The 26,269-nt window shown below is 38.2% G+C and overlaps 1 protein-coding gene across 4 annotated transcripts in view; it reads left to right on the plus strand.

Annotated features, from left to right (window-relative positions):
- LOC100928439 (inter-alpha-trypsin inhibitor heavy chain H4) overlaps positions 1-26,269 on the plus strand; it is a 36,308-nt gene that overhangs the window by 7,840 nt on the left and 2,199 nt on the right. For 2 of the 4 annotated variants that reach the window (XM_031957535.1, XM_031957539.1), the window contains 15 exons: positions 2,390-2,506; positions 3,333-3,501; positions 4,027-4,152; positions 5,101-5,282; positions 5,545-5,730; positions 8,191-8,330; positions 8,586-8,740; positions 13,411-13,449; positions 15,327-15,380; positions 16,551-16,586; positions 17,585-17,758; positions 19,221-19,407; positions 20,612-20,763; positions 21,698-21,785; positions 22,398-22,610. In XM_031957535.1, the coding sequence (XP_031813395.1) occupies positions 2,390-2,506; positions 3,333-3,501; positions 4,027-4,152; positions 5,101-5,282; positions 5,545-5,730; positions 8,191-8,330; positions 8,586-8,740; positions 13,411-13,449; positions 15,327-15,380; positions 16,551-16,586; positions 17,585-17,758; positions 19,221-19,407; positions 20,612-20,763; positions 21,698-21,785; positions 22,398-22,482 (1,890 nt within the window). In that variant the 3' untranslated portion in view covers positions 22,483-22,610. Of the gene's footprint in view, positions 1-2,389; positions 2,507-3,332; positions 3,502-4,026; positions 4,153-5,100; positions 5,283-5,544; positions 5,731-8,190; positions 8,331-8,585; positions 8,741-13,410; positions 13,450-15,326; positions 15,381-16,550; positions 16,587-17,584; positions 17,759-19,220; positions 19,408-20,611; positions 20,764-21,697; positions 21,786-22,397; positions 22,611-26,269 lie in introns of those variants that run through there. The other 2 variants (XM_031957543.1, XM_031957551.1) reach the window with 2 other exon arrangements.

Consider the following 26,269-nt stretch of genomic DNA (forward strand, 5'->3'; position numbering starts at 1 on the left):
AATGTGTTTGTTGGATTTACTTTGTTTATGCTTGTATATGTCATCTCTTTTGATAGAATTTAAAAATTTTAAATCCTTGAGAGAATCAATTTTTTTTTTGATCTATACTCAAAGTGCTATAATTAAGGTGCTGTCCAAGACAAACATTGGCTTCCTTTGAGCTACCTTGCATTCAATCCAATCAACCAATTAAGAAGCATTTATTAAGTGCCTGGTTCTAGTGTGCCAAAATATACCGTCCAGACTAGCTCTTTGGAGGATCTCTGGACCAGCCTGAGTCCTTGGTCTTACCAGAGGAGTGATGAGGCAGAGACCCATGTGGATGGTCAAATATGGAGTCCATTTATTTCAAGATCTCTCAGCCCTAAATACCTTAGTAAAATTACATCACCACAGCACAATGAGCATGTGCTAACTCTAGTATGATTACATCACTACAGCACACTGAGCATATGCTAACCATAAGCACCCACATATTATTATGTAAATGCCTCTTTTACAATAAGTCTCTGTAAGTATCCAACTTCACAGGAAGGCTGAGATGCCCCAAGGGTAGATGGGAGCCGAACCAGACACTGTCAGCTTAAACAGGAAGACTGATGAATATGTGTCTCTAGACTGACATCCTACACTGTCTTTGGTGCTAAAGTTATTTGTATTCCTGTCATTTTCTACTTCTACTATACTGCCTTTTTCCCATCTCATACCCTTCAGCTGAATTCTTTCTTTTAAAAAATAGCATATTTTGACTTTTTGGTGGGGAAGGTCTTTATTTATTTATTTATTTTGGCAAGGTGATTGAAGTTAAGTGACTTGCCCAGGGTCACATAGTGAGTGTTTGAGTCCAAATAGGGCTGGGGTTCTATCCACTGTACCACCCAGCTGTCCCAAGAATATTGTTTTTTTGTGTTTGTCTTGTTCTTTGCTTGCTTGCTTATCATTATCACTTTCCATCAACACACCTCCTCCCAATAGAAACTTTTTTCATAATAAATAATTACAGAGAAGATCAACACTTTGGCCATGTCTAAAGATGTATGCCTTATTCTGTACCATTGTGTACTACCTCTTTACTCATTAGTGGGAGACATATTTCATCAACAAGTCTTCTTAAATCACAATAATCCATTGAGTTCCTTGAGGGCAGGAATTTGGTAATAGCTTAGGAAACAGATATTTATTAAGCACTTAACTGGGAATCATCCTCAGAGCTAAAGTCAAAAAACACAATTCTTACCTTCAACAAACTCACCTTCTAATAGGGATGACAACATACAACATAATATATTTAGAATTATATAATTTTATAACATGTAACATATTTAAGTAATTAAATATGTAATTTTAACATATTTAAAATGTAATTTCATATTAGATTTGTATGTAATATATAACACATTATATATTTGTACGTTATATGGTATAATATATATCCTAGCTTCTTAAACTGGATTGTAACACTATATGGGGTTTTGTAAATGAATATGGGGGTCATGAAATTATGATTTATTATCAGTAAATATATGACTTGAATACCTATATACCTGATATTATATAAAAATTTCTCAGATAAAAAGAAGTCATGAATGGAAAAAGTTTAAGAAGCCCTGATGATGAGACATAATATATATGACACAATGTATATATATGTATATATACATATGTATATGTGAGATGTGTATAATGCATATATATGACACAATGTGTATAAATATATACAAATGTATATATATATAAGATGCATGCAATGTGTATATACAGTACTTGTAAATGGAGGTAGTCTCAGAGGAAAGGAATAAAAGAAGGGGACACTAGGAAAAAGGCCTGCAGGAAGTAAGATTTATGGGACACATAACGTGTGCTTTCTGACAGAGTGAGTGAAAGTATGCAGTGGGGAAAGACTCAGGAGAGGAATTTGGGACACAGAGACAAAGCTTCTTGTCTTAGATTTGGCATGAACACTTTTCAACCCTACCCTGTATCTTCAAGAAATCCCTTAGTTTTTATTTCTTGGATTGTAAAATGGGAACCATGCCCCTTATGCTACATGTCTGTAGAGGAAAGGTGTCTTCAAGTTTAAGGTCATAAACATGTGAGCTATGATCAGGGAAAGCCTTGCTCAGTAGACAGGCTTTGGGATGGGCATTGGAAGATGGATAGGTTTGGAGAGGAGTTGGGCGTGAGGATAGGGGGTTCCTACTCTGAGGTGAAAGAAAGGGCAGAGTACAAGGAGGAGATAGAAAGGGCTAATTCACTGAGTTTAAGGATCCTGTGCTTTATTGGCCAATGGGAGGAAGGAAATAGGAGGTGGAGCCACTGCTTCTTGCCAGGATAGCAAAAATGGGTATGGGGAGGGCAGTTCTGACCCAAATCTGTCCCCATGCTGCAGATCGAGAATGGATACTTCGTGCATCATTTTGCCCCAGCGCACCTGTCTACACTGTCCAAGAATGTGGTCTTTGTGATTGACAAGAGTGGATCCATGGCTGGCAGGAAAATTAAGAAGGTCAGACAGTGTTCTGGAAGCATGTGAGAATGGGAAGAAAAAAGAATTGTTTATCGCTTTAGGAGGAAGGGACCCAAATTCATTATAGGCCATACCTCTAACCTTCTATTTTCCTCACGTTCTCACTCTATCAGCTCCTACTCCAGGGCATCCCTTTTACTTTCCCATGATTTATCAAGGAATGAGCCAGATGGAAAGGACTAACATCCTCTAGCCCCATATTCTATTTCCCAAGCATTCTATCCCATCTCCACTTGTCCCTTGAGCACCCCTTCATGCTAAATCTCCTTCTTTCTCTTTCCCCTTCTTCTTGAGCACTTTCATTCTTACCTTTCTATCTATGATTCAGTTTCCTGCCATCTCTACCATAGAGATAGTGTGAAAGCAGCTGTTGGCACAATGGATAGAGCATTAGGCATGAAGTCAGAAAGACCTAGTATTTGTCCTCAGACACTTATTAGCAGGAAGCAAGTTACTTAACTACTGTTTGCCTCAGTTTCTTCAATTGTAAAGTGGGAATAATAATAGTTACTACCTTCTAGAGTTGTTATGAGGATCAAATGAGATATTTGTGAAATATTACATCTCTTAGCACAGTACCCGGCACATATTAGGTGTTACATAAGGGCTTATTCCCTTCCCATCCTCTTCTCTGGACCACTTCCTTTTCTCCTAAGGCTTCCCAACATCCATCATCTTTGCCTTTGATTCTCTCTTTATATCCCCTCTCTGTCCCCTAAACTTCCTCCCTACATTTTGGCTCCCTGAAACTCTTCCTAACCCCTTTCCTCACTTCCTGAAACTCTCTTCTTCCCTACCCTCCCAGACCAGGGCAGCCCTAGTAAAGATCCTGGATGATCTCAACCCAGAGGATCACTTCAACTTGGTTGCCTTCAGTGGACGAGTGATCCAGTGGAAGCCAATGCTGCTTCAAGCCTCAAAAGAGCACCTGGAATCAGCCAAGACATTTCTTTCTAATACCCCAGCTCTGGGTGGTGAGTGCGGGCCAGCACCTCAAGGGATCCTAGCATCGCTTTTTAAATGAGGGTTGCTGAAGAGTCAAAAACAGGACCTATTGAAAAGAAGATTGGTATTTCCTCATCCCCAATCCCAGTGGTCTCCTGACCCATGTCCTCACATTACTAAAAAGATAATAAATCAATATACTCTCCATCCCCAAAACCCACACTTGGAATTTAAGGTCTCAAGCTAGGCCATATTGACCGATTTGTACAGAATCCAGATATGAACTTCAACTTTCATTGATGCAGGCTTACATTTGATGGTCCTAAAAAATTAACAGCTATACTTCTTTAACCTGGTCCGGGCCCTTGCTCCTCCTCCCTTTCTGACCCCAGTTTCTAGTTTCCTTTCCTTTTTGCTTGGCCCCTACCTTATTTGATCTTTCACTCTGCCCCTGTACAAGCCTCCATCCCTCTTTTCCTCCCAGGCTTCTCACCCTCCACATATTTCAGTTGGCACCTAAACTGGGGCAGGTTTGAAAAGATTTTTCTTCCTAGCAACTAACATCAATGAAGCCATCCTGATTGCTGTGAGGATGCTAGATGAGAGTGACAGGAAGCAGCAGCTGCCAGCAGGGAGTGTGTCCATGGTCATCCTGCTCACAGATGGAGATCCCACTGAGGGTGAGGTGGCAGTGGGGAGGACTTTTTCTGTTTGGTTGTCAACTTCTTCTGGTGTGGGTGTGTTCTGGGGGCTTTTGTGTTGGGGACCTTTTCCCAGGAGAGGAGGACGATAGTTTGGGGAAAACAGAAGTGGTACAGATCCTAGACCTGTCCTCAAAGAGATTACAATATAGAAAAGGCAAGGAGGAACATAAATAGACTCTGACACTGGAATTTTCCAACCCAAGTTGGGGAACATGATGCACTTGGCAACAAACAGAAGGCCTGGGATATGTGGTTCTATTGTTAAACTCTGCAGGAAACCCCAGAATGGAGCTATCACTGTGGGCTTGAGAGGTCATAGATGGCCTCAGGCAAGAGTAGGTAGAGCTTGGAATGGGAGCTCCTCAGAGGTACTTAACCAGGAGCCAGGAATTCCAGGTTTCCAGTCAAATCTCTGCCACCAATTGTCTATGTGACCTTTAGTAAATATTTTGCCCGTGGGAGCCCCAGCTTCACTGTATGATTCCTGGACTCCATAACTGGTGAGGGTTGGGGTGAAGATATTCCCATACAGATGGAGGCTGAAATATGTGGTCCCTGAGGTCCCACCAAGCTCTCACATGCTACAATTCTATTGTCTTCTTTGATATTTAACTATTGAATGGATAATTGATATTTCCTTCTATTTGCATAGTTCATGGCCTATAATAAGCACTCAAGAAATGTCCTACCTACTTCTCTCTTTATGTTTCTCTCTCTCTCTCTCTCTCTCTCTCTCTCTCTCTCTCTCTCTCTCTCTCTTTCTCTGTCTTCTGTCTTTCTCTCTGTGTGTCCTCTGTCTCTCTCACTGTCTTTCTCTGTGTCTCTATATCTCCGTGTCTCTGTCTCTCTCTGTGTGTCTCTGTCTCTGTCTCTGTCTTTTTCTTTCTCTTCCCTCTGTCTTTTCCCTGGTTTATGGTGCCACAGGAGAGACAAAACTGCAGAAAATTCAGGAGAATGTGAAGGCACTCATGAATGGTCGATACCACTTCTATTGCCTGGGATTTGGCTTTAATATCAACTATGCCTTTCTGGAGAAGCTGGCCCTGGACAATGGCGGGGTAGCCCGGCGCATCTATGATGACTCAGATTCTGACCTGCAGCTCCAAGTACTAGAGCCCAGGCTTTGGGATCCCATGGGGGAAGACTATCATATGGATACCCTCTATATGTGGGAGGGGGAACTCCCAGCATCTTGATTAGAACCTGTCCCTCAATTCCTGATTGACCTAGACATATCTTGTCCCCACTTTGAGTTTCACTTTGCCCTTATTTCCAGTGAGAGAGTTGCATTCCACCTCTAAAGTACTCTAGGTCCCAGACAACTGCTCTATCCACCATATTTCATTTTGCCCTCCCCTTCCCCCAAAGGACTTTTACCAGGAAGTGGCCAACCCACTGCTGACCAAGGTGGAGTTCCACTACCCAGATGATGCTGTGGAGCAGCTCACACAGGACAGCTTCAGGGTCTTCTTCAAAGACTCTGAGCTAGTGGTGGCTGGGAAGCTGAGGTCCCAAGTGCTGGACCTGCTGTCAGCCCAAGTCAGGGGCCAGTCGGTGAGTGAGACCCAGTAATTCTTTAATAGGCAGAGCAGCTCTCTTTGGCCTGAGAGCTCTCTCCTGTATAGAACAAGGACAGAATGAAGATACCAGACCTAGACAAACCTTCCTGTGAATTCAGTTCAATTCAGATCAATAAGCAATTACATGTTGCCTACTAGGGATCAAGGACCTTCCTAGGCACTGAGGATGCAAAAAAAAGAAACAGTCCTACCTTCAACAGGAAAAAACAGCACATGGAGAAGTAAATTTATAATATAGATAAAGTAAATAGAAAGTTATTTCTTGGTGGAGACATGTACAGAGTTTCTATGCAGATGTGGTTGGGGATAGGGAGAATACTAATAACTGGAGAGAATCAAGAAAGCTCTCCTAAAATAGGTGGAATATAAGCTGACCTTTAAAAAATCCAAAAGATAAAGGGCAGCTAGGTGGTGCAGTGGAGCCCCAGCCCTGAATTTAGGAGGACCTGAGTTCAAATAATACACTTAACACTTCCTAGCTGTATGACCCTGAGCAAGTCACTTAACCCCAATTGCCTTAACAACAACAACAAATATCCTAAAGATAGAAGCTAGAACAGAGCATTGTAGACATAGGGCAAAAGTATGAAGGTGGGAGTTAGAGTATAATGGATGAGGAATAGCAAGTAGAATGTGTGAAATCAATTTACAAAAAAAAAAAAAAAAAAAAAAAAAACATTTTGAAAAGAACCAGATAGGTGTTTTTAATTTGAAATAATCAGAAAAAAAGTTAATTTTATCTAATGCCGCATTTGTAGAAATCACAACCTGAATGAGAGAGAGTTCATAGTCCTGTTGTCCTCTGCTTTGCCCAGATCATATTTGGGGTATTGTGTTCATTTTTTTTTCTTTTGAGACTGGATCTCTCTTTCTTGCCAAGGATCAAAATACACTGGCCACTCATGGGTCTGAGCCCAATACTGATCCGTGTAAAAGGTTGTTTTTTTCTGAGCTGGACCAGTTGACTCCTCCTTAGGCAGCCTGGTGGCCCTCTGTTCCCAGATGACTTGCCATACTGGTGTTGGACTTAATTGGACATCCAAACGGTTTTAGCTCTTCTTAGAACTCCAGAACTCAAGGGATCAACCAGCCTTCCTCTTCTTAGTGATAGGAGCCACCACACTCCACAGGAATATCATGTTCAATCCAATTGAATTCAACAAAAATATACTAAAAGCCTATTGCAAGTAAGGCATTAGGTTTAGTTTTGGGTGCCAAATTTTAGGAAGAACTTTGATAACTACCATAGGTCTCGAGAATCTTAAGAAGGCAAAAAGGACGATTAAAAACTGTGATATTAATAGTTAAAGCGACCATAATATGCTCAGACTGCCTTGATTAGGATCTTTAAGATACATTTAAGATACTTATGATGGGAACTTGCCAGGCTGGACAAATCTCCAAAATCTTCATGTATGACTATGTCAATGACCAGGAGAGAATGTTGAGATCAGGTTGAAATTTGAGGAGGATGGGCCAAGTCTAAACCAACCTGAGAAGTCACATTGGCCAGCTCAATGTGATCTATCAGGGCTGGAGGTGATAAGAACAGAGGTGTGGATATCAAAGTCTAGGGCTTAAAAGGCAGCACTTGCCCAAGAGAATTGGATTTGACTCAAGATTGATTCTCTGAATCTTAAGTGCACTAGAATTTATATAGCCAGCTGACTGAGACTTTTGGGGGAGGACAGAGGAGAGAGAAAGCAGGGTGGAAGGCAGTAAAAGAGCAAGTCAGAACAAAAGAAAGAACTTATAGGGCTTTATTAAAATGAAGGAGGAAAGAGCAAGAGCAAAGAATTATGAACTTGATGGTGTTAAAGGACTTCTGAGTAAGATTTTGCTCAAAATCTATTAGTGTTTGGAAGAGTCAGGAGAAATATATTAAAAGGCAATGGTAATGGTCTCATGGAAAGGAGGAGAGGAACAGAAAAAAAAGAAAAGAAAGCAGTGATGTTTATATTCAGTTTAATATCTGAAGAAACAGGTCTGTTTTGCAATGGGAAAAGAAACTTAGTCTTGTTTTCTTTTCTTTGTATCTTCAGCACTTGGCACAATGCCTGGCATATGATAAGCACTTAATAAATGCTAGAGAGCTGACTGTTACTTACCATGTGTGCAACCTTGGTGAGTCATTTTATCTTAGTTTCCTCAAATATAAAAAAGAGAGAAAAAGAAAGGGAGTCGGAATAGAGAATCTGATGTTCTTTTCTAGCTCTCAATCCTATGATTCTATGAAAACTATCTGCCCAATGTTTTATATTTTATAATAAACTCCAAATGATGAAATAAGATCAACCAGCCATCAGCACAAGCATGAGATATAACATGGAGTGGTTTAGGCTCAGTTTGGTGCTGGTCCTTTATCAGGGATCCTATATCCTGGGATGAGCCCTCAGGCAAATACTTGGCTTAAGTTCATGTCTTCCCTGTCCAGAACACCCAGGATGTCAACTTCCAAACAGAAGTGAATATTATGAACAAGGAAAAAGTCTTCCAGGACCCAAAGTACACTTCCCACAATTTCATGGAGCGCCTGTGGGCATATTTGACCATCCAGCAGCTGCTGGAGAAAGCGTGAGTGACCCATGTCTGTGTGACTTTATCATGTGGGTAAGTATAGCCATCTATGAAAGACTAAGGAAAAAATTCTTTCACCTGAAATCACATACACCCAACTATATAGAGTTAAATTTGTCATATCCTGGACAATTTGGGAAGGGGGAGGGTTAGCTTTGTTCCTTAAACTCTGAACCTGGGATACTTTGGGTGAGCACGGAGGGAAGGAATTGGAAGCTCTTCAGGTTAAGAGCTAATATATCTGATTTTCAGTGTTTCAGCCTCGGGTCTTAAACAGCAGAGTTTGGAGGACAGAGCTCTGGACCTTTCCCTCAATTTCAGCTTTGTCACTCCTCTTACATACATGGTAGTCAACCCACCTAAGGGCCAGGGCCAGTCCCAGGTGGCTGTGAAGCCTGTGGAAATAGGTGAGTAGTACATGGAGTATTTCCTGGCTCTGGGAGCTAAGGTATTATGATATAGTTGGAAAACACCTGAGTTAGAGGCAAAGAGACCCAGATTCATAGCCTTCCTCAGATCCTTACTAGATATGTGATCATGAGCATATTCAATTCTTTGTGCCTCTCAGTGCTATCATCTGTAAAATCAGAGAGTTGGGCTCAATGACCTTTAAGGTACCTTATAATTCCAACGTCTATGATGTTATGAGCCTAACTCCTCTTCCAGAGTTACTTCCCCAATTCCCACTAGTGCTGGTAGATTGAGGCTCCAAAAGGTAACTGACTCTTCCTCTCTTCAGAATTCTAAAGCAGTTGAGGTTTCTAATAAAATTGTCCATGAGCTCCCATCTGATGTGCTCCTCCAGATCAATCTACCAGCTGATATCAATTAGCTTTTTCAAAAGGAATATTTGCTGAGAAGATATAGCAGATACAAAATAGTCCCTTTTTGAATGTTCTTCCCTTGCACACACACAAGGATCTTGGGAATGGTAAGCTCAAATTTAGATAACACACATAGCTAAAGGGTGATCTGAATTCAAAGATGGCCTCAGACTCACTAATTATTTGATCCTGGGCAAATTGTTTATCCCTATTTGTTTCAACTCTTCATCTGTAAAATGAGGGCACACTGAGGAAGGAAATGGCAGTATCTTTGCCAAGTTCACAGACTTGAATATGGGGTCAGAAAGAGTCAACCAGGTGATCAGATGACCAAACAATATCTTTTACTGATTCAGTCAAGAAGTCTGGACCTTACATATTTACAGCAGTTGAGATTGGAGTGGAAACTCCCCACTTAGTTAAATATTTGTTGTCCTTAGTAAATCAATTAGGGTGCTTTGGGTAAATTCCATAGTCCTAAATCCTACTGATTTAGGAATGTTCAAGCATTGTTTGTTTTTTTCTAGTGCCTTATGCTAGAAGTTTTTCTGAAAGTCTAGGTGATACAATTCATGAATAGCTCTGGAAACTAACTTTCTTCCATACTTCGAAATAAATAAGGATAAAACTTCACAGATATCATTTTTCAATTTGTACAGCCTATCTGTGTCTGCAAAAGCCCCTATGACCAGCACACTCTAAGTTTAACTTCACTCTTCCTTCTCCACTCCAATTGTGTCTGTTCTTGTGGGAGAGTATGTATAAGACTTTGGGAGGAAAATGTTCCAAATGTTCTTAAAGTACCACCTTAGTCAATACCCTTTTTCTAAAAGCTAATTGAGACTACTGAACAATCCAAACGGAGCTCCTAATTCACCCCTCACCAGGAAAACAAAAAACAAACAACCCCCCCCAAACCCAGTTTAACTTAAAAAGAAAATCAAACTAGAAAAAAGTCCTAAAGGAAAATATGGATCCTAAAAAGAGATTAAGCATTAGAGATGGATTTCTCGATTTTGTGGCATAGTAGACAAACATTACCTTATGAATGTTGAGTCCATAAGTATCTGAAACAAAATATATTGTCTAGTAAGTAAAAAGTAGGTTAAAAAGTAAATAAGAAGATAAAAGGAGAAAAACAAGATTTATGAGCCAACATAGTATGCTTTAAGTAAACTGATAGGCATCATTATTTTAGGCAAGCAAAAATCCATATGACTCCTGGCCTCTATACTTCTAATGGCATACTTATGGGCATTAGTGCTGAAGTATTCAGACACTCAGTTTAAGCAAAGGCTATCATAAAGAAACTGGTCTGACTGCTACTTTCCACTAGTAATGGTGGATTACATAGTCAGGAATGGGGTTAACTATTTTTCACTTCGGAGTCCTATTCCTAAGTAATTTTAAGATTTCTTGGGGTTTCATAAACCTCCCACTCCCTGTGAATGAATCCAACCATTCTGGAGAGCAATCTGGAATTATGCCCAAATAGTTATCAAACTGTGCATACCCTTTGATCCTGGGCTTATACCCCAAAGAGATACTAAAGAAGGGAAAGGGACCTGTATGTACCAAAATGTTTGTGGCAGCCCTGTTTGTAGTGGCTAGAAACTGGAAAATGAATGTATGCCCATCAATTGGAGAATGGTTGGATAAATTGTGGTATGGAATATTATTTTTCTGTAACAAATGACCAGCAGGATGAATACAGAGAGGCTTGGAGAGACTTACATGAATTGATGCTAAGTGAAATGAGCAGAACCAGGAGATCATTATATACCCCAACAACGATACTGTATGAGGATGTATTCTGATGGAAGTGGATTTCTTTGACAAAGAGAAGATCTAACTCAGTTTTAACTGAGCAATGATGGACAGAAGCAGCTACACCCAAAGAAAGAACACTGGGTAATGAATGTAAACTGTTTGCATTTTTGTTTTTCTTCCCGGGTTATTTTTACCTTCTGAATCCAATTCTCCCTGTGCAACAAGAGAACTGTTTGGTTCTGCACACATATATTGTATATAGGATATACTGTGACATATTTAACATGTATAGAACTGCTTGCCATCTAGGGGAGGGGATGTAGGAAGAACGGGGGGAAAATCGGAACAGAAGTGAGTGCAAGGGATAATGTTGTAAAAAATTATCCTGGCATGGGTTCTGTCAATAAAAAGTTATCATAATAAAAAAAATAAAATAAAAAAAAAGTTCTCCATAAAAAAATAAATAAATACTCAAGTTCAAATAGTTGCATTAGTTAAATAATGATCTTTTATATTTGAAAGAATAATCAGTGTTCCTGGGAAGAGTATTTTGGAATGAAGCCCATTATCTGTTAATATTACTATAGCACACAATATACATGTGCCATTTTTCATTTAGGTAATAGATATATAAGGTTGTCTACTAGTCTTTTCAACTATAAATTTGTAATTTTTATGAGGATTGTGTAACACTAGAGGGTACTCAAAATAAAAAGATATCTTTGCTTTAGCTAATATATTCTTTTCATGGATAATAAATAACAAATTTATTTAACATAAATAAATAAATAAAAATAAACCTCCCACTCCCACTAACTCTCATTAATTATTGTTCAGTAGTCTCAACTAGTTTTTAGAAAAAGGGGTTATAAAAAAGGTAAAGACAGCCCCTGTCCTCAAGGAGCTTTTTCTTCCATTAATTGTTTTTGGCTTGGAAAAGCCTATTATAAATGCCAAGATAGTCAATAACCTATAAGAATTTTGAAAAATCATACCCATTTATTAAATTGTGTCACCATATATTCACAAATTTGGAAGAAATTTAATTTCCAGATTGGTCCATGAACTATGTCACCTAGAATTTCCTTTGGATTATTTATTACAAGGCAGTGGAAAAAGGACAATGCTTGAAATTCTCTAAATCACTAGAGATACTCAGAATTTGGGATTGCGAACTTTGCCAAAAGCATTCCAGTAGATTTGCTAAAGACAATAAATGTTTAATTCAGGTTGGAGTGTAAGAAGGCTGTTCCATACTGCACTTCAATTAATGTAATATAATCAGTATAAAGACATGAGAGAGTTTAAAATGTATGAGCACAATAGCTTATAACCTATGATTTCTCTGTAAGTTGTCAGCCTCTTTGATTGGTCAAGAAGGGCATAACCAATTGTTTGATCAAATGCGCCTACCAGGCCTTTGAGGATTTTAAATAACTGGAAGAATTTCAACAGAAATCAGTCCAATAGCAAAGTAGTCTCACACTGGAGAGTCTAACAGGTTCTGAAATCTGGAGGATTTCAGCTTGAGAATTGGAGCCAGGTCTATGACAGAGAATGTTCTTGATGAAAAGAAAGAATGTTTTGGTTATCCTTCCTTCTTCCCCTGTCTTCCCCAGCACAATGACTCCTTAGAGACTTTACCAGTAAGAAACAATGCTCCCAGCTATAAGAAAGAAATACCCCAAAGACATGCTAAGAACAAATGCATATAGAGAAAGAAAGCCACTTGGTGGGAAGAGGAAGGAGCTTTAAAGAGTATGGACCCTCTGAAATCATAAAAGAATACTAGATATAAACTCAAGCAAGGGCTTCCAGTGACCAAAAATTGTGAGCTTTACATTTCCTCTACATGTATGTCTCAGCATTGTGGTACCTTACATTTATGCCCACTCTCCCCACTGACCCTGTGAATTTTTGTGGGAAACTGTGCCCCAGGCTTTAGGATAGGGGCTGAGGGAAGGTTCGTACCAACTGCCCCAGCTAACTAACTCTTTTAGGGTACTAAATCAAAGCTATGTTGTATTCCTTTTCTCTCGGTTAATTGTGAGTTTTACTAGGGAGCTTGTCTTTTCCATTGTTAATTGTTAAAAACCCTTTCTTTGATAACTATATTCTCTCCCAAATCTAGTTCATATTTACCACTTCTGATATTTATTTTGCTCCTTCATTTTGTCTGTAACCTCTTCTTGTAAATAAAATTATCTTTTAGCAAGGAGAAAGTCCTTGTGAATGTGTCAGATGTGCCTTTCACATTGTGCCTTGTATTTTGAACTGGGAATTGCTATCCTGACCCCATCATTTAGTGTCAAACCTCATCCTTTTTTGCCTAAGCCAACTTCATCAAACCTCTTTGATATATGACTGGGGACCTCGTTTTCTCTGAGGGTTCAGTCATTCTATTTGCTTATGGGAAACTTCATGGGGACTCATGGGGTCAGAAGTTCTTAGCTAAGTGTTGATGTCTCTCTCCTTGTTTTCAGATCATGGAAAGGTGAAAATAGAACAACCAACAAGAACAGGTAAAGTTTGGATTTCTGCAAATCTGACTGTCCTAAATTCAGACTTTTCCCCAGACTGAGCTCTGATACTACGCTCTGACCTCAGGGACTTTGCTCACATATCTTGTCAATTAAGCCCCAAAAAGGCATTTGGCCTTGTTTGTGTCAGAGTTCTAGAGATCTGATGAATTCCTGATAGCTAAGGGACCCATGGGATAATGAACCTGGAATCAAGAAGATTTAAGTTTAAATGTGGCCTCAGCTATTCACTAGCTGTGTGATCTTGGTAATACTGTGTAGACCTTAAACTGTTTGCCTCAATTTCCTCATCTATAAAATGAGCATAATAATAGCCTCTACCTCACAAGGTAATCGTGAAAATCAAATGAAATTAATATAGGTACTATAGGAATGTTCATTCCCTTCCCTTCCCTGAAATCCATAAAATAAAATACCAAGATTACAAAGAAAATCAATTGTATCGAAACACAATTATAAGAATAATTTTTTTATAAATATGTTTACACACCCCAGGTTAAGAATCCTAGATTTTGTCAGATCCAAAGCCCTAATTCCAACCAAATATTGAGTTCTGTTCCCTGCCTTCTGGCTCCAAACTGATCCCTCACTTCACTCCCATATTATATATACATATTATATATACATTGTCAGCTACAGATTGAGCCCCTTGCTCTCAGGCCATTGTGATTGGTCAGTCATTCAGTTATGACTGACTCTCCATAACTCCATGGATTTTCTTGGTAAAGATCCCAGAGTGATTTGCCATTTCCTTCTCCAATGTGTCTCCATTTTATAGATGAGGAACTAAAGCAAATAGGGGTTAAGTGTTTTACCAAAAGTCACTCAGCAGATAAGTATCTGAAACTGCATTTGAATTCAGATCTTTCTGACTCCAGGTGCAGTGCTCTATCCACTGTGTCACCTATCTGCCCAGAAAACATACTGAGCCCTAATTCCCATTCCTCTATCTAGCCCCAGACTAAGCGCTGATCCCATTTCCAAATGGCACCATCAGTGGTCAAATTCATACTTATTTCTAAACTTGGCCCAACCTGATCTTTCTCCCCAGCCTCAATGTTTTTTTGTGTTTATTTTTCATTGTATATCTATTTATTTAAAACTCAATACAATAAGAAAAAAATAGAAAAAGAAAGTTAAAAAACAAAACAAAATATTGCCATGGGTCCGGCAGAACATCAGGGAAGATTCAGAATGTGTAATAATAAATTTCTATTTCAAGAAAGCATATAAGAGATTATATATTTATGACAATCTCAGCCTTGAATTTTAACTTAATCCTAATATATCCTAATATGGTAATAAGACATGTCCCCATTCCAGATCCAGATCCCTGATCCCAACCATAGACTGAATTCCTCTACTCACCTTCACTTTTTGCCCAATAAATATTTACATGACCTTGGGTATATAGGTGTAAAATAGGTATACTGACCAAACATTTGCTGATAATAAATCATAATTTCATAACTCCCACATTCAGTTACAAGACCCATATGGTATTGTAACCCACAGTTTAAGAAGCTGGGCCCTTCAATAAAGTGTACAACTCTTCTAAGGCTCCAACTTTGCATAAGTGTCATACCTGAACCTTTCTCTTTTTCCTTGGAGGGAACTGGATTGGAATCCTCTTTCTTCTCTCTCTAGAGCTTCTAAATCACCATCTCCTTAGGTGAAGCTTTTCTGGTAGAACCATGCAGATCATTTTTCCCATTAAACACATAAGAAAACTAAGGGTCAGGAATGGGGAGTAATTCAGCCAAGCTCAGACAGCGAGTTAGTAGTAGGGAGGAAGATCTGGCCAAGGCGAGTGATTACAAAGAGCCAAGATTTTTTGACTCCTAGTCATCTCCCTGCAGGCAGAATAAAATTTAGAAGAAGGAAGATCGTTTCCCAGGAGCCAGCTGAACTGGGTAAGACACCAGCTGGTTTGCAGGAGGCCACCTGATTGGGTGAGGACTTTGTGGAAATGATTGAAGAGATGTTGGGAGAAATCCTACCTGAAGCTAGCTAAACCATCCCTAGGAAGCCAGACTAACTAATGTATAGTTCTTTCTGCTCCCTTTTTTCCCATGCTCTGGAAAAGAAGATCTAGGACAGGCTTCTGGGGAAGGAACTCTGTTAGGATCACTTTCCTAGGTTCTAGGTTTTCCCCAGACAGATTTTGCCTCTTTTCCTTCTCTTACCTCCTTCCACTAAAGTGTAGTACAAAAAGCATTAAGTCTATAGAAAAAAGCACAAATCTTGACTCTGACATTTACTGGTGCAGCAAGCTCCTCTGGGGTCTCTCCCCACCCTCATCATTTGTACTTTCAGGTCAGACTTCCAAGTTGATTACTATTCTTATAGTTCTTAGGAGTTTATATAGTATTGTAGCTCCTAAGCCCCTACTGGTATGTCCTTCCCTATGATCAATCAGTCTCAGTCAGGCGGACTACATTAATGTTAAGAAAAGAGATTTATTGAGAAATTATGGAAAAAATAATTGGTGCCAAGGATTTCCACCTAACCAGGAGAACATTCTAATGCACACACAGGATCCCTGGGAAGAATGATCTTAAATACAAATAAAGTGAGGCACACATGTAGAGAACATGTGACAGAGGGATAACTCATAACTCTTTGTTATTGGATGTCTTTCTCTTCCTTTGTAGAATCCTATGAGCTTCCCTTTTGTAGCTCTCTGCTAGGATCTAAGGGATAGGCCCTTTCTAGTACCCAAAGCCAGTATACTCTGTCACAAGGGAATTACACTCCTAGAAATGGCTTAGATGTCTATATTTTGTGTCCATGTTTGTCCTTGTATGTCCTTTGACTGTATTGTCTGCTACTGGTCCAGTCTGATATCAACAAATGAGGGAGGTGGGATGTAACTCCCTCTGGACTCACTACCCCCAATCCCTTGCTAATACCTGGCACAGGTACTAAGTGTCTGCTTCCACAAGAAGCTCTTGATCCTTCAGTCCTCCATGATTTGATTGCTTTACTGCTGGGCTATTTACATATGTGTAATGTATAATATAATGTGTATAATAATATAGAATGTATACATAATTGGTTATTATCCCTTTTTCTCCCTCTAGAGCCCCGGTTGTCTTCTCTAGAAACTGTCTTACCAGGTAGTGTGCCTGAGGGGATCAAAACTTGTACCTCATCACTAGAATTGGTAATGGGAAATAAAATGATTCCTGGGCAATCCAGGAAGGAGGTGTAAGTGTCTGTCTCCCCTGGGTGTCCTTTATCTTGGAGTCCTATTATTTGTTTGTTTCATTGCTGGACTGGCCATTGCTAAAATTCTTCCAGTCGTTTAACTATCCCAGAAACATGATTGGCTTGCTTGATTAGCCAATCATGATTTTCTTCCTTTTGATGCAAAGAGACTCATATTTCATATAAGAGACAAACTGTTTGCCCCCTTTACTTCTGTCCCAGCAACTCTGCCCCTAGCCTGGGGGAGACAAGATTCTAACTAGAGTGAATTATATGGTTCAATAGAGTAAAGGATAGAATTATAAGATCTGGTTCAAAACTTTGCTATGGTATATGACTTGGCAAATCATTAACCTCTCTGCAGCTCAGAAGAAAAGCAGAAATAATAATATATGTTCTACCTGTGTGTGTGTGTATATATATATATATATATATATATATATATAATGCGCATTTTGGTAGATCATTCCCATTTTGTAGATGGGGAAACTGGTACCCAGACAGGTTGTAACTTGCTCAAAGTAACACAATTCATACAAGTCAAACAAAAATTAATATTCTATATTTGCCCTGAGAGGGGCAAAATGGCATAGTGAATAGAGAGCTCCAAAAGTCTGCATTCAAATCACATCTCTGACTCATACCGTCTGTGTGATCCTGGGAAAGCATCTTTACCTTTCACTGCTCTGGGCAACTCTGTAAGACTAAAAATTGGTGGAGTTCCTACATTGGTGGAGGGAGTTTCCTCATCTGGGAGTTCTCTATACCAATAATATCATAGCTTTAGTCCCTATCTTTCTACCTTACAGGATTATTGTGGCCAGTGTTTTGTATATTTAATCTACATTAATTTGAGTTGTTTTCATCATTATTTCTGTTCCAAGGACTACTAAATCTCTGTCAATAGGGATTTCAATATCTCCATCCTCTGTTCCTCTGGAAAAATCTTCGGAGTCAATGGAAAGGGCCCCTCACTTCATTTTGTCACTGATTTCGCCAGAAAACTACAAAGAGGTTTTGTGTGTGGATATCAAGGGATCATCCTTAAGGCCATTAACCCTGATCTCTGATCCAATACAAGGTAACCCACCCTCCACACACACACACACACACACACACACACACACACCCTTTCTATAATTTTGGTTTTTATCATATCCTCTCCACTGAATATGAAAAAAACATAGTATTTTTCTTTGTTCCCTATGGTTGAGTCTTATCTCCCTTGGCCGAATTGCTCCCTAAGTATAGGACTTAAAGACTGTTCCTCCTCTGTCTCTCACCTTGGAGCTTCTTGAGTGCAAGTCTTGGAATTGTTCCTTCTGTTCTCTCAGACTGGAAGCTCCCATAGGGAGGGCTAGGATCTCTTTCTCCCTGTCTCTCCCACAACATGGTTTAACAAACGACTAAGAACATAAGAATATTTAGAAAGGAACTTTTAACTTAAGAAAGCATCCTTACACTTCAATCAGGGAGCTTCTTGTCTACTGGGAAAAAAAGACAAAAATGCTGGAAAAGCTTCAAGATTTTAACTTAAGACTGTGGATTGTCACAGTTGAAGGACTGCGTTAAAGGGCCTAGATGAGAGTGGGTGGAGTTAATCCCACGAGGCTTTAATCAATCAGTTAACAAGTTTTTGTTAAAGAGTATGTACCAGGGAATGTGCTCAGTGCTGGGGATACAAAGATAGAAGTGAAAATAATCTTGTCATCAAAGATCTTATGGTGTAACTGGGAAAGATGTCATGCACCTATATTTTAACAAGATAGATACAGAGTGATTAGGAGGATCAAGCACTATGAAATGAAACGTGAAGGAAAAGTAGGATTCTGAGAGATGGAGAGGAGGATGGGACATGGGAGACAGTCAATCCAAGGCAAGAACACAGGATACATTGTGCTGAGTAAGGAACAGCGAAAAAGTCAGTTTAGCTGGACCACAGTGGGGATGAAATAGGATAAGGTTGAAAAGAAGATTAAGGCCATGTTGTGAAAGGCTTTAAATATCAAATGGAAGAGTCTGTATTAGGTACCAGACATAATAACCATTGGAGTATATTGCCTAGGTCAGTGATAAGGTGAGATTTGTACTACCTGGAAATTAGTTTGGTAGTATATAATGTATAATAGAGCAATTATAATTATTATAATAGTATTTCTATAGTGTTTTTCAGTGTACAAAGTGCTTTATATATATTAACTCTATCCTGACAATGTCATCTTAATGACATCTAAATGACAATAAGCCAGTGTCAGAGGCAGAATTTTAACTCAGTTTTTCTGGGCTCCATGAGCTGTGCTCTCTCCATTGCTCCCATAGATGTATGAAGATTATATTGTAAAGGGGAAGGACTTGAGCTAAAAAGACAAATTAAATTGTGGCAAAGTCCAAGCAGGGGTGATTAGGTTTGAGCCAGGTAGATGAATTTGTTAAGAGAATCTTGATGGAGAAAGGCTCCTTGAGAAGACTGCACTTCCTCAAAAAGGTGACTTGTTGCTGCCTTGAGTCTTGTTGTTAACCTCTTTGATCTCATGGGTTTCTAGGCATTGAAGTGACTAGCCTTTATAAGGACTTTCTGGATACATTTTCCTGGTTTCAAGTGAGTTACAGAACTCTTGAAATACAGATATATGTGACCCAGGACAGCATCACAGTGATTCGTGGTAATGGTCAACATAGAAAAAGTGACTCTTATCAGTGGCAGAAGACATTCTTCTTGGGGTTTCTTGGGTAAGTCTAGCTGGCCACTAGCCCAGTACCCTGGATTGGAGTTCTTGATTGGACTTCTCTCTTCTTGCTCCCATCTCAGCTGATGTTTCTTGCTCTAGAGAAGAGCCTGATTAATAATAATAATATTAATAATAATAGCCTTTACTCAATGTCTATGATGGAAAGTTCACAGGATTATAGATTTGAAGCTGGATGATATTTTAGAGATCATTCAATTTAACTCCCCTTTTAAAAGGAAGGCATCTCAGACTCAGAAAAGTGAAAGGACTAACCCAAAGTCACAGACTGAATTAGCAGCAAAGTTGGAGACTAGAATCCAATGGTGGAGGAGGGAGTGGTTGGAGAATGGAATTCTAGGTCCTGATTATATCATGGTTTATGTTAAATAGCATTATTGAGGGCAAAGGATGGGTTTTCTCCATCCAGTTTAGAATGAAAAAGTTTGTCTAGCTACTTATTTTTCTGTTTAAGTAACTCTTACTAAGGCTTCTTGTATCTTTTATTACAAAGCTTTTTAAAGTTCACCAGAAGTTTTCATCTCACCATGAACTATGCCTATTTTGGTAGATAATCCCCATTTTGTAGATGGGGAAACTGGCACCACAGAGAAGCTGTAGCTTGCTCAAAGTAACACAATTCATACATGTCAAACAAAAATTAAACGTAGATCTCCTGACTTCAAATCCAGTGATCTGTTTCTTACACATACACTTCTCAAACTCAAATCAGGATTGGGGGTGAGGAGGAGTTAGAAATACCAGTAATAGTAATAGTAGTAGTAGTAGTAGTAGCTGCCATAGTGGTATAGAAATAATAGTAGTAGTATTAATATAGTAATATTAGTAGTAGTAGTAGTAAATATAATAATAGTAATTATAGTAGTATAGTTATAGTAATTAGTAGTAGTAATAGTAGTGAAGCCTGGGGTTAATGGTGGCTACATTTGAAGGGAAAATTGGAAGATAGTAAATAGGTAGCAATTTTAGCTTGACAGGATGATCTACATTCCCATGCACAGGATCTGGAGGCTTCTCCAAGAATCATGGATATTGGTTGAGTTTTTAGTGAGGTTTATTATTATACAAAATCTACTTTTCTTATCCTAGAAAGGCAGGAAATCTCATTCTGATTACTGGTCTCCAGACTTTGAATTATGCTCTTGGATCTTCCTTCTACCCTATTCATGTCTTGCTTTTTTTCACAGACTGAAGATAACCATGGAAAATAGTGTCTTGCTCCTTACTGCCCCAGAAAAGGTCACCATCGGTCTGGTTTCTTTGAGTCATTTCACCCATGGGCTCCATCTCTTTGTGCAGAATCCAATTTACTTTTCTCATAAAGTCAGTGGGATCCTTGGTATGAGCTGGACTCTATCCACAGATCTCTATGGGTCTCTAACCAACAATATCTTTAATCAGCTCCATGTTCTCTTACCTCCTGAGTATGCTCTTTTGTGACCATTCCCCTTTTGACTGTCTGCCTCTATGAATATCTCCTCCTCTGAACTCTCTCCTTACTTCAGAGCATTCCTAGGATCAGCCATCACCCTCTATTCAGCCTACACCCTTACTTCATTCTCCCTTTGTAATCTTTCATTGACCTCATTCCCTGACCATGATCATTTCCTTTATCCCTCTGACTACTCCTAATTCCCTAATTGTGCCCATTTAAAAGGCTTCCACCACTATGAATAGTCCCCCTACCCTCTCTTTAGATTCTCTAGCAAAGTTGGTGAGCTTCTCAGTATAGCTTGGACCTTGTTTATAGACCCTCATGCCTCCCTGACTACTGTGATCAACTTTTCCACCTCTCATACACATATATCTTTGCCTACTCCTATGTTCATCTTATATCATCCCCTTCCCTAAACATCATCTTTTCCTGTTCATTTCTCCCAACCTCCTCGCGCCTTCCCCCTCCACTTTGTAAACACTTGCCTTTTTAAGCTGGTACTTGAGCTTGCTCTTTGAACTACTTCATTCTTTATATCACTGACTGAATTATTTTTCTCCCTCTTTGTCCATCTGTTGATTTCTTCCTCTCTGTTACTCCCTGTCTCTCCATCTACATCCTTCTTTGTCTCTCCTTCCTTTCCATTTCATTCTTTTTCTTTTTGTCTTTCTCTGTTTCTGGATTTTTTCTGTCTATTTCTTACTCTTTCTGCCTCTGTTTCTGTATTTTTGTTTTTTCACTTTTTTCTGTGTTTTTGGATCTCTTGTTTCTATTTCTCTTTCTTTATTGGGGTTTCATCACCACTTCATCTGACACATCCTTTGATGGTTTTCCCCAGGTCAGTTTTACCAGAATTTGTACTGCAGTCCCTACAAAAATGACAAGATGAAGCTGAGAGTGATGGGAAGGACATATACAATCACCAAGTAAGCATTGGCTAGCTCAGTAAAGATGCCCTGATTTTATTTCATCTGTTAATTACTCCTTTCCTTGCCATTTAGAATGCTAGAATTTGGACATTTTAGCCCAAGAATAGAAATGGGACTCTGAGTCATGCTGCAGCCTTTGAACAGTATAATTAATTCCTGATAATTAGAGCCCAAAAGGGCCCATTGATAGAGACTCACAGATAATCTAAGTCCACAGATAACCCAACTCCATAGATAATCCAAAACTGACAAGCAATCCAAACACACCAGTAATCTAAATCCACAGATAATATAAACCTACAAATTATCTAAGACCCACAAATGATCTAAAATCTATGGATAAGTGAAGAACACATTAATCACTGAACACCACAATTAATTTGAATCATTTGTAATAGAAAAAAGCAAGGTCCATGGATCATGGGAAATAAAGAAAGAAAAAAAGAGAAAAGAGGCACAGATCAATTTAAAATATGGATATTTTTAAAATTACACATAATTGAAGAAAAATTTTAAAACACAGATCATTAGAAAATAAAATTATCAAAAATTAGTTGAGAGTTTTCTGACACAACTCTGTTAATATGTGTATTCTTCTATGTATTACAGAAAGACCATGTTGGATTACCAAAATGGAGAAGAAAGCGCCTCAGTGCCAAAGTTGCTGTGCTGGTCCTTGGAACACTCCTTATAAGATGGAAGAACTTCATAGACAATAAGTAACATGTATTTCTCCCATTCTGTTTCACATATCTGATCCAGACCAGCCAGGAGCTGCTTCTTGGGGCCATGCTGGGAGATGTTATAAAGCAGAGGCTATGGGTCAGTATTGTTTTTGTGTGATGCTTCTTGTTTTCTGGGGGGAAATGATGTGTGTGTCCTTGGTGATTGAATCCCATAATGAAGTGTGAAGTCAGTCTTTGAAGGAAGAAAGACAAAGGGTCTATCCCTTAGGGATGTGCCCCTAAGTCAATTTGGATTAATAATTCCAGATTCACAGAATATTAAAATTTTAGAACCTTCAAAATCACAGAATCTCAGAATTGAAGTGAACTGCAGAGGGCATACAAAGTAACCTGCCATTGAGCCGGAAGCCCTCTACAATATCTTTGACAAGTTGTCATGAATCATTAGTTAGAAGACCTCTAGTGGCAGAATGTTCACTATCTACAAAGACATTTTATTCCATTTATAGACAGACCTAATTGTTAAGAACTTTCTCTTTATTTTGAGCTAAAATCTCTGAAACAAATTGTTTCTTCCTCTTTCTGTGAATAAGTAAAATAAATTTAATCCCTGAGAATTTAATAGCCAAAGTTCAGGGTTTCCAGACCAAAGAAAAAATACTTTAAGGTGCTGGAAAGAAGGAATTTAAATACCAAGAAAATATAGTCAGCATCACATGAGTTTCAATACTTAACACCATAAAGAAGTAGAAAGCATGGAATGAAATACTCCAAAAGGCAAAAGTAATAGAGAATGGGCATCTAGATGCCACAATGGGTAGGGTGCCAGCCCTGGAATCAGAACCTGAGTTCAAATTCAGCCTCAGACACTAGCTGCATAACCCTAGACAAGTCACTTAACCCCGAATTCTATACATATACACATATACACACACAAGTTATACTTGTGTGTATATATACATATTACAACCAAGAATAATTTACAAACAAAATTAAGAATAATCCCACAAGAGAAATAGAGGACCTCCAAGCATTCCTAATTAATAAAAAAATAGAAAATTTAGAAATACAAACACAAGAGTCAAGAAAAAACATTAAAAAAAATGATCAATAAGAAAAGAAAATTTATGTCTATAAATATTTTTATCAATAGAAGAAAGAACAGATGAATGAGTTAGACATGCAATTAAAAAAAAACAATAGAATTAAGTCCATGAAAAAAAATTAAACACCAAAGTAAAAACCCTGAAAATTAAAGAAAATATTAACAAAATGAAAAGCAGTTATGGAATAAATAAAACTATGAGCTGTTAAAACAACAACATAGGTAAGCCATCAGCTAATTTGATTAAAAATAAGAAACCAAATTAAAGATATAAAAATGAAAGTGGAAAATTTGCTTTTTTTTTCTTTTTTGCTGAGGCAATTGGGGTTAAGTGACTTGCCCAGGGTCACAGGAAGTATTAAATGGCTGAGACCAGAGATTCTCCTAACTTCAGGGCTGGTGCTCTATCCACTGCGCCACCTAGCTGCCTGAGAACTTACAACAAATGAAGAAATAAAAATTATTAGAAACTATTTTACTCAACCATACACCAATAAAACTGGCAACATGAAATATATAAATATTTTCAAAAGAAAAAATTACAAATTAAGCAAATAATAAATAATTTAAATAACTCAATATCCCCCCAAAAAACTAAACAAGTCCTAAATGAACTCTCAAAAGAAAAAAAAAAAAAAAACTTGTGACAGATGAATTTCTAAGCAAACTCTATGAAAGATCAATTAATTCCAATATTACACAAACTGTTCCAAAATAGCAAAAGAAGGTATCTTTCCACATTCCTTCTTTGCCTCAGATATGGTCTTGAACTAAAACCATGGAAAGTTAAAAACAGAGAAAGTAGGACAGCTAGGTGGTGTAGTAGATAGAGCATCAGCCCTGAAGTCAGGAGGACCTGAGTTCAAATTTGACTTAGATTTGACCCTGGACAAGTCATTTAACCCCAATTGCCTCAGCAAAAAAAAAGAAAGAAAGAAAGAAAAAGAAAAACAGAGAAAGAAAACTATAGACCAATATCCCTAATGAACATTGATGTAAAATGTAAAAAAAAAATTTAAGTAAAATATTGGCAAAGAAGCTACAGAAACATATTACAATTATAGACTGACCAGTTGGATTTATATCAGGAATACAAGGTTGGTTTAATGCTAGAAAAACAGGATTGACAAACAAAAATCATGATTTTTCTCAACAGATACAGGAAAATCTTTTGTCAAAATATAATCCATTTTTATTAAATATACACACATACATATATGCACACACACACACACACACACACACACACATACTAGAAAAGCTAGACATAGTAGTGCATACCTGTTTGCCCTGCTACCAGGAAAGTTTAGATAGATGAGTCATTACAGTTTGGGAGTTCTGAGTTTCACTTGTCTAAGCCAATGAACCATCCAACTTAGGTTTGGTATCCATATTTATTAGTAGCACTGTATTAGTAGCTATGGGCTAACAAGTTGTCTAAGAAGGAATAAACTGGTGTAGAGCAGAAATAGAGTAGGTCAAAGCTCCTGTACCATTAAGAAGGGAAACAGATCTATGAGTAGTCTATGCATTTCTGGAGAGGGCAAGATAGACATAATCTTAAAATTTTTAAAGTACAAATTTTAAAAAATATATATTTGGAATAAAAAGCAGGAGAAAACATGGGATTAAAATTATTTTTCCTTCACATGAAGGAAAATCTAAAACCAAAAGCTGACACGGAATGAATAGACAAAGTCTATTGTCCACTTTTACACTGTACTAGAAATCCTATGGCAATAAGACATGGTCAAAGAAGCATAGTCAAAGAAGAAATAAAATGATCACTTTTTTGCAGATAATTTTGTGTATTTAAAGAATCCTCAAGAGTCACTTAGAAAGTAATTGAGATAATAACTTCAGAGCTGTAGATATAAATTGACATGAATCATCACCATTCTTCCCCATATTGCCAATAAAACCCAGTAAGAAGAGATATAAAGAGAAATTTCATTTAAAATAACTACAGAATGTATATAATACCTGAGGAATCTATCAAGACATAACCAAGAACTACATAAATGTAACCACAAACCACTGTTTATAGAAATAAAGACCTAAATAATTGGAGACAACAATTGCTCGTGGATAGTCTGAGCTTAATAAAATAAAAATGGCAGTACTACCTAATTTTTTTCTTTATTCTTTTCTTTAATATTTTCCTCCAGTTACATTCAAAACAATTTTTAAAAATTTGTAAGATTTTTGAGTTCTAAGTCCTTTCCTTTATTTCCATCCACAATTAAAAAACTGTTGGAATACACCGGAGAGCTGTTGGAATACACGGGAGCTGCCTCACAGTGGCTGCTGGAGATCCAACCCAGACCTACAGAATGGATCTCCTCTTGTGAGAGGATGATACAAGGAGACTGAGAGGCCGTTGCTATTCTCTGACCTCTCTCACTGAGTGGCCATTGAGTTGTCTGACCTCTCTCCTCTTCCCTCTGCCTCCAATTTATCTCATACCCAGTCCACAACACCTGTGTCAGCAAAGGCTGCCTTGCAACTCCTTCAGATACTATGATTCACGGCTGTTGACCTGTCTCTTAACAAGAAACCACATGTGACGTTATGCAAAACATTTCCATAAAAGTCAAATTGTGAAAGAAAACATAGATCTCTCATCTTAATGAAAATAAAAACCCTCAAGAAAAATTAAGTTAAAAAGAGAGATAGAAAGAGAAAGAGAA

This window comes from Sarcophilus harrisii, chromosome 1, assembly GCF_902635505.1.
Source record: "Sarcophilus harrisii chromosome 1, mSarHar1.11, whole genome shotgun sequence".
Classification (NCBI taxonomy): Eukaryota; Metazoa; Chordata; class Mammalia; order Dasyuromorphia; family Dasyuridae; genus Sarcophilus; species Sarcophilus harrisii.